An 8,319-nucleotide genomic window follows, 5' to 3' on the forward strand; every position below is an offset into this window, starting at 1 on the left:
TCAGGCTTCTACATTGTTTTAAAACTCTAATTTGAGACTATTGAAAAGTGTCTAGAAGTATTTTAATGTTAAATTTCTTACGGTCCCATTGCAATTATTTGAAATTGTTTCCTTCATTTGTAATTGTGAAAACTTGGTTATTCTAATTGCATAGTTTTATCAAATGGTAGATCATATTGATTTATAGGAGATTGGGAAGGATTAGTGAGGGTAACCTTACTAGTCTAACATAGGGAATTACAACCTTCCAATTTAGTTTATCTTATCAATTTAACTATTATAATTTCATGCCCACACACACTATTTAATCAAACTTGTTTCATTCTGTCTAAATTTACATCTCTGCATTCGGGTGAATTAAGGTAAGGGAACCTAAGAACCCATTTTATTTGAGATTCAGTGTCTTTGGCATGCTTAGTATTCAATTGTTTGGTTTATTTTCCTCCTAAACATGAATAATCAACATCCAAACAAGCAAAATCAATGTCCCAACAACAAGGTGGAATCGAAGTAAAAGTGGTTATAGGATTAGTAGCTTACTAGATTTCTTGCTTCACCATATCCTATATTTTCTTCTAACATGAGAAGTTGTAGCCATAAGCCTCTTGTCCAAGAGGTGTGATAAGTGCATATTTTATAATTAAATAGGTATAGATTTTAGTTTGAATTCGATTATATTTATTAAGATTTCATATCTATTTAATTGATATTTATATATTTTTCCCTCATCACTTAATTATAAGACAAAAGGAAATTTTAATACAAAATCCACGCATATCTTTTTATTTTTATATTTTGCAGAGAAAAAGAATAAATCAAATAGAAGGAAAAGAGAAATATATATATATATATATATATATTAGAGTCTCATATCGACAAGGAACAAAAGAAGGAGCCTTCACTTTAACTATAAATACTTCCTCCATCAAGAGAGAAGGCATCCAATCACTTATCTGAGTACCTCAAGAATTCTCTCTGAGATATTTAGAGCTTGTAGAAGCATTCTGAAAGTTAAAAGTGAGATCATTGAGGAGTTTCATAAATTATAATTATTTCTTTTCTACTCCTTAATTTTCTCTGTGATCATTTTTCATGATTGAGAATTTTAGAATGGTTTTATTTGATTTTACTATGTGTTTTTAAATTACCTAGTTAGGGTAAGGATGTAATCCAATTAGGGAGCTAGTTTTCTATTTCTTTTTTTTTACTCTTTACATTTATATTTATGAATATTTTTGCTTTTTCCCAATTATATTTATTTTTCTTATTATTCATATTGATTTAATGACCGGTTACCATTTAATCAAATCTATGGGTAATCTTGATGAACTGGGAGATGAAGAAAGAACCTAGATCTAGAGAAATAAACATAAATAACTAGGCTAGGGATGGTTCTAGAAATTTATGGTGACTTAAACTATAGCTTCATGATTTAATTAGTTGTTTGGGTATCGTGGGAACAAATTCAACACTAATTAAAAAGGGACTAATAATTCGGCAGAATATTAGGACACTTTAGGAATAATTGTCACTATAATTGATCCGAGTCAACTCAAAGGGTAGAAACTAGCAACCTATAGGGTGAATCCTGAACCCCAACGCTTCAAGTGATTGCATTTTTATCATCATTATTTTCTTGATTTATCTTTATTCCTTATATTTTTATCCAAATTATTCATTTTATCTATTTTTCTCGAAGTATTAATTATTTAAATTAATAAAAGTGTAACTTCTCTATGGGTTCGACACCTGGAATACTTCACGTAATTTATTACTGTGATCTCATACGCTTGCAAGAACGATCAAGTTTTTGGCGCCATTATCAAGGAAGTCATAAAATTACTAACTATTTAATTTTTAATTCATTTTAATTTTAAATTTTAAATTTTTATTTTATTTATTTTATTTATTTTTTTCTGCAACTAAGAAGTTATGGTGATTTAAATTTGGTTCCTATTAATTTAAAAATTGGTTTTGCAGGAAAAATAGATCTCAAAGAAGAAGAAAGATGGGTGACGAAACTATTCCAGAGCCATTCATTACATTTAGATATATTCAATGCCCATTCATCACATCTAATCCATCATGCATCCAACTGAGTACGAGAGCGCGTAATTATGAATTTAAGAATATTCACGTAAATGCACTAACTAATTTCAACGGGCACCGAACTGAAGATGCCTTGGATTTTATACGAGAATTTTATGCGGTAATTGATACACTACCGCTAAATAATCTATCGGATGATGATTTAAAGCTGCACTGCTTTTCGTATTGTTTAAAAGGAGAAGCTCATCAATAGCTTTTACGATTACCAGAAGCTTCCATAAGCTCTTAGACGGAGATGTATGAGCAATTTATTTTGAAATATTATTCTCATCAAAAGACTTAAGAATTAAGGGATAAAATTCACTTCTTCACACAGCAAAATAGTAAATTGTTCCATGAGGCCTAGGAATATTATAATCTCCTCATAAACCAATATCCCCATCACCAATTCCCACACATACTCTTGATGGATTTTTTTTATAATAGGCTTAATGTTGAATGCCAATCAAAAGTTGATAATGCAGCTCAAGGTGATCCAAGTAATATGATAGCTGAAGAAAGGGAGGAGATTTATAAAATGCTAGCAACAAATTCAAGGCAGAAGGCAGTTAGAGGAAGGAAGGCGATGGTTAATGAAGTTTCAACATCAGATGTCTCATATGAACTACAGGATTTAACAAAGAGTTTAAATATATTATTGAAAAATTCTAGTTCTGTTAATTCCCTTTCTTCTACTAATAATTCTCTTCATACAGGTTGTGATGGTAACTATGTGGAGGAGGCTAATTATATAGGAGCTAATAATGATTAAGTTAATTTAAGAAATGACCCATATTCCAACACATATAACCCTGGATGGAGAAATCATCTAAATTTCTCTTGGAAGAATTCCTCTACTCAGGGGCCACAAGCACATTTAGGCTTTCAACAACCAAGAAACACAATTGAAGATCATGTAAAGAAGTTGGAGGAAGCTTTGGCTCAAATGGCGACTTACCAAGTGAATAGCATGAAGAGAATTACTCAAGAGATTGACCAACTAAAACAAATAGTCACTTCAACTCAAGCTTTTATGAAGAATATAGAATCTCAAATGGGTAATTCTTTGATGAATATGGAGACTCAAATAAGCAATTTGGCTAGCTTAATTACTGGAAAGAATCAAAGTAAACTTCCAAGCAATACCAAAGTCAATCCACGAGAGCAAGTTATGGCAGTCACCATACAGAATGGTAAGGAATCTCAAGAGATCAATATGGAACTAAAAGTGGGCATTCTCCCTTTGAAGCCAAACCTTATATGCCCCCCATTCCGTACCTCGAGTGCCTTCCAAAAAAGATCCAAATTTAGGCTTTCAAAAATCCCTTAAAATGTTCAAAAAAAATTCAAATTAATATTCCCTTTATAGAGGCATTGGCAAAGATACCTGCTTATGCCAAATACATCAAGGAGTTGGTTTTAAACAAGAAAAAGTTAGAAGAATATGCCACGGTTACACTTACAGAGGAGTGTAATGCGATTCTACAAAAAAAGCTACCACCCAAATTGACAGATCCAGAAAGTTTCACTATTCCTTGTGATATTGGTTGTAATATTATTGAAAATTGTTTATGTGATTTGGGTGCTAGTGTTAACTTAATGCCTTATTCTCTATGCAAGAAACTTGGTATAATAGATATCAACCCGATCAATGTGACTCTTCAACTTGTAGATAGATCACTTAGATATCCATATGGTGTAGTTGAGGATGTCACAGTGAAAGTCAGTAAACTTTATATTCCTACAGACTTTATTATTTTAGACATTGAAGATAATTGAAATGTCTTACTAATATTAGGAAGATCATTTTTAGCCACTGGAGGTGCCTTAATTAATGTGCCTAAGGGAGAATTAATATTCAAAATAGATGAGGAAAAAGAGATATTTAAATTTACTAAAACTACTAATCTCCTTATTTTTGAAAAATCTTTATATAGCATACATGTGACACAGGAAGAGGAGAAACTCCTAAAAGACCCTCCCTTACATACTTTAGAAAATAAAGAGGAGGAAATTAGCAATGGAGAAAGGAGGGAGCTACAAAGGCAACCTAAAGATATAGTCACTAGTCCTCGCAAAAGCACTGGCACTCATATATTGAAATCAAATTGGAAAGTCCCTTGCTCGTTAACAAGAACCCTCTCCAAGGGAAAGATGAATATTAGTTGGGATAAGGTGTCTTCTGATTTAGGAGGACAAGGATTTCTACCATACTCAGAAGGAATCTCTTGATTTTTACAGCAGTGTCTAGATATAGACATTAAATGTAGCACTTATTAGGAGGCAACCTAATTTTGTTTTTATTTCCTTTTCTTTGTTATTTTAATTGTTTTAATTTCTTTTTACTGTTTGTTATCTCCATAAAATTTTATTTGATCACTAAAACCCCCTCTAAGACGAATTGCAGGATTACAATGTTTAAAAGGGAGGAGCTTAAAGGTTATCAAAGTCATATCAAAACAAATTAAATCAGGGGTGTTTCAGTTCCTTTATCTTTTTCCTTTTCTGCAAACATTAAGGACAATGTGAAATTTAAGTGTGGGGGAGGGAATCTTGATGAACTGAGAGGTGAATGGTGACTTAAACTATAACTTAACAGTTTAATTAGTTGTTTGGGTATCGTGGAAACGAATTCAGAACTAATTAAAAAAGAGACTAATAATTCGGGAGAATATTAGGACACTTTAAGAATAGTTGTCACTATAATTGATCCGAGTCAACTCAAAGGGTAGAAACTAACAACATATAGAGTGAATCCTAAACCCCAACGCTTTAAGTGATTGCATTTTTATCATCATTATTTTCTTGATTTATTTTTATTCCTTATATTTTTATCCAAATTATCCATTTTATCTATTTTTCTTGAAGTACTAATTATTTAAATTAGTAAAAGTGTAACTTCCTTGTAGGTTCAACATCTAGAATACTCCGAGTAATTTATTACTGTAATCTCATACACTTGCAAGAGAGATCAAGTTTTTAGCTAGGGGGATGAGGGTGGGGCCGAGGGGGGTGGGGACGGGGGGCTAGGAGGAAAGGGATAGGGCCGAGGGGGATGAGGGGCGAGGGGGATAGTGAGGGGACAAGGGCAGGGGCAAGGGCGGGGCAAGGGGAGGGGGCTTGAAAGGGGAAGAGGAAGGACGGGGGCGAGGGTCAAATGGCGGGGCAGGGGAGGGGGTGTCAGTCAAGGGAGAGGAGGAAGGAGATTCTGATGGCGTAAAGAAGAGGAAATAAGGGAGGAGACGCGGGGAGTAAAAGAGAAAAAAAAAATTTGAACCACTTTCTACGACGAGTCACTATTCACCCGCTGTAGAAAGTGATTTTCTACAACAGGTGACTCTAGCCTGCTGTAGAAAATGGTGTTTCTACAGCGAGTGTTATCCACTCGCTGTAGAAGGCTGCTTTTCTACATCAGGTGACTCTCACTCGCTGTAGAGCAGGTGTTTATGCACTCACTGTATAAAGTATTTTTAACAACAGTTGCCTTTTCACCCGGTGTAAATACTATAATACGCGTTGTCAAAATTATAAAATGCCACCGCCTTAACTTTCTACACCGTTTGCCTTTCAACCGATATAAAAAGTACCCCTTAAATTTCATATTTTGTACTAGTGCATGCATGGACTTTGTGTTAGGATTCATGAATGTCATATTGTGCATTCATGAACATTATGTTGTACATCATATGTGTAACTTGTACATTTTATTAAACCTACTAATAAACTTGACATGTACGGACATTCAGTTGACAATGCATGAATATCGTGTTGTGCATCTATCGACAATTATGGATAATGTGTTGTACATTATTTGCATAACTTGTATGTGATATTAAACCTATTGATCAACTGAACATGCATGCACATTCGGTTGATAATTTATGAATAGTATGTTGAGATTGCACGAATATCATGTTATGCATCCATAAACATTATGTTGTATATTGTCTGTGTAACTTATATATTTTATTAATATATTGATTAACTTGACACCCATGAATATTTAATTAACTGTGTAACTTATACATTTTATTAAACCTATTAATTAACTTATCATGCATGGACATAGTGGTAGGGCTAGGACCCGAGTCAAGGGGTGCGAAATAATTTAATAAAAATTAATATTTTTTAAAAAATAATAATTATGTCAGGACTAAAATTATAATAACATAAATAATTTTATCATTATTTTTTATCTTTAAAAATATTATATTGAATCAATTGATATTTTTTATTATAAATATGCATTCCAATATTATTTATCTAACAAATATTTGAGCTTAAATATTTTTAATTTAATTCAAATGGTGCAAAATATTAAGAGTAAGGATACAAAATTATAAATTTTATATATCTCACTTATAATTTTCTTCAAAGTGAGTGATGCATTTGCACTCATCAAACCAATATAACTCTACCATTACATGCATATTCAATTAAAAATACATAAATATTATATTATACATCTATTAACATTACACAATCCATAATCTACATAATTTATACATTTTATTAAATTTATTAATTATATAAACAAATATAAATATTATATTAAAATTTCATGAATATTATATTAAAATTAACGTAAATCACATTCATAAATATTATATTATACAGAATAATACTTTCACTCTCAAAACAGAATTGCAACAAAAATTAATATTTAATTATTAATATTTGAGCTAGAATAAATAATTATATTGAATCAATTGATATGATTTTTTATTATAAATATGTTCTTCATCTTATCTGTATCATTCAAATATTATTTATCTAACAAATATTTGAGCTTAAATATTTTTAATCTAATTTAAAGGGTATAAAATATTAAAAGTAAGGATATATATAATTTTTATATATCACTTATAATTTTCTTTAAAGTGAGAGGTACATTTGCATCCTTCAAATCAATATAGCTCTACCATGGCATGAATATTCAATTAAAAATATATAAATATTATGTTATACATCTATTAACATTATATTATCCATAATCCACATAATTTATACATTTTATTAAATTTATTAATCATAAAAAAATTAAAATATTGTATTAAAATTTTATAAATATTATATTAAAAATTCATGTAAATCATATTATGTATTCATAAATATCATATTACAGATTAAAATTTCGCGCAAGTTCACATAGCCATAAAATTATACTTCCACTCTCAAAACAGAATTGCAACAAAAATTCTTCAACCGCATTATCAAAATTTATTAAACCCAAAATACAAATCTATTTTCAAGGGCTACAGCGTGATTCTCCCCTTCATTTACCGTATCAGCCTGCATTGACTCTCACACCCTCTTCAATCCAATCTCAGTAAATTTCCACCACTGAATTTAGAAGAACAAGAAATTAAATTAAAATCGGGAAGGAAGACAAGAAGATATGAGAAGAAAAACGAGGCTCATATTTCAATCCAAGACCACACACATCAAAACAAAACCCCAAGTGGCAAGCGAAACTTTACATTACAAGCATCCAAGACATTCAATATTTCTTACATATATGACAAACATTCATGAGCGGTAGCATAAACGCGAAATTCTCGCCAAGAAGACGATTATAAACCCAGGAATAAAAGCAGAGCATAAGCAGAGAATTGTCATCCATTATTCTTAACCAGAGATCTCGATGGCCTTAACCTCAGGCTTCTTGACCTCTTCCTTGGGAACAGTCACAGTGAGAACCCCATTCTCCATGGAAGCCTTCACTTGATCCATCTTGGCGTTCTCCGGCAGCCTGAATCTCCTCAAGAACTTGCCGCTGCTACGCTCCACGCGGTGCCACGTGTCGTTCTTGTCTTCTTTCTCCATGTTCCTCTCTCCGCTTATCTGAAGCACACTGTTGTCTTCGATCTCAACCTTGACCTCCTCCTTCTTCAGCCCTGGAAGATCGGCCTTGAACACGTGTGCTTCCGGGGTCTCCTTCCAATCAATCCTAGTTCCGACGAATGCAGAATTTTCCCGGGAAAAAGTTGAGATAGCAGAAGGAGAAGGAAAATCCTTAAAGGGATCCCAGACATCGAGAGAAAAGGGATCGAAAACGCTGCTCCTACGGTCGCCAAAGAAACTCGGGATCAACGACATGTTCGAATTGTGGAGCTTCAAAATTGAAAGAGAGAGCAGACAGAGCGCTGATGCTGATGTGGATTAGTCACGAATAGAAGAATGTTCCGCTGGTGATGGGGAGGGTACATCAGGTATTTAAAAGAGACGGAG

General features: G+C 32.5%; 1 protein-coding gene across 1 annotated transcript; it reads right to left on the reverse strand.

Annotated features, from left to right (window-relative positions):
* Positions 1–7,546: 7,546 nt before the first annotated feature.
* Positions 7,547–8,319, reverse strand: LOC129309564 (17.3 kDa class I heat shock protein-like). Its single transcript, XM_054951176.1, has one exon. The coding sequence runs from the start codon at positions 8,185–8,187 to the stop codon at positions 7,717–7,719; it is 471 nt and encodes a 156-aa protein (XP_054807151.1). The 5' UTR covers positions 8,188–8,319; the 3' UTR covers positions 7,547–7,716.

Source organism: Prosopis cineraria, unplaced genomic scaffold (genome assembly GCF_029017545.1).
Source record: "Prosopis cineraria cultivar Desert tree isolate PC_DT_omini unplaced genomic scaffold, ASM2901754v1 PC4, whole genome shotgun sequence".
Classification (NCBI taxonomy): domain Eukaryota; kingdom Viridiplantae; phylum Streptophyta; class Magnoliopsida; order Fabales; family Fabaceae; genus Prosopis; species Prosopis cineraria.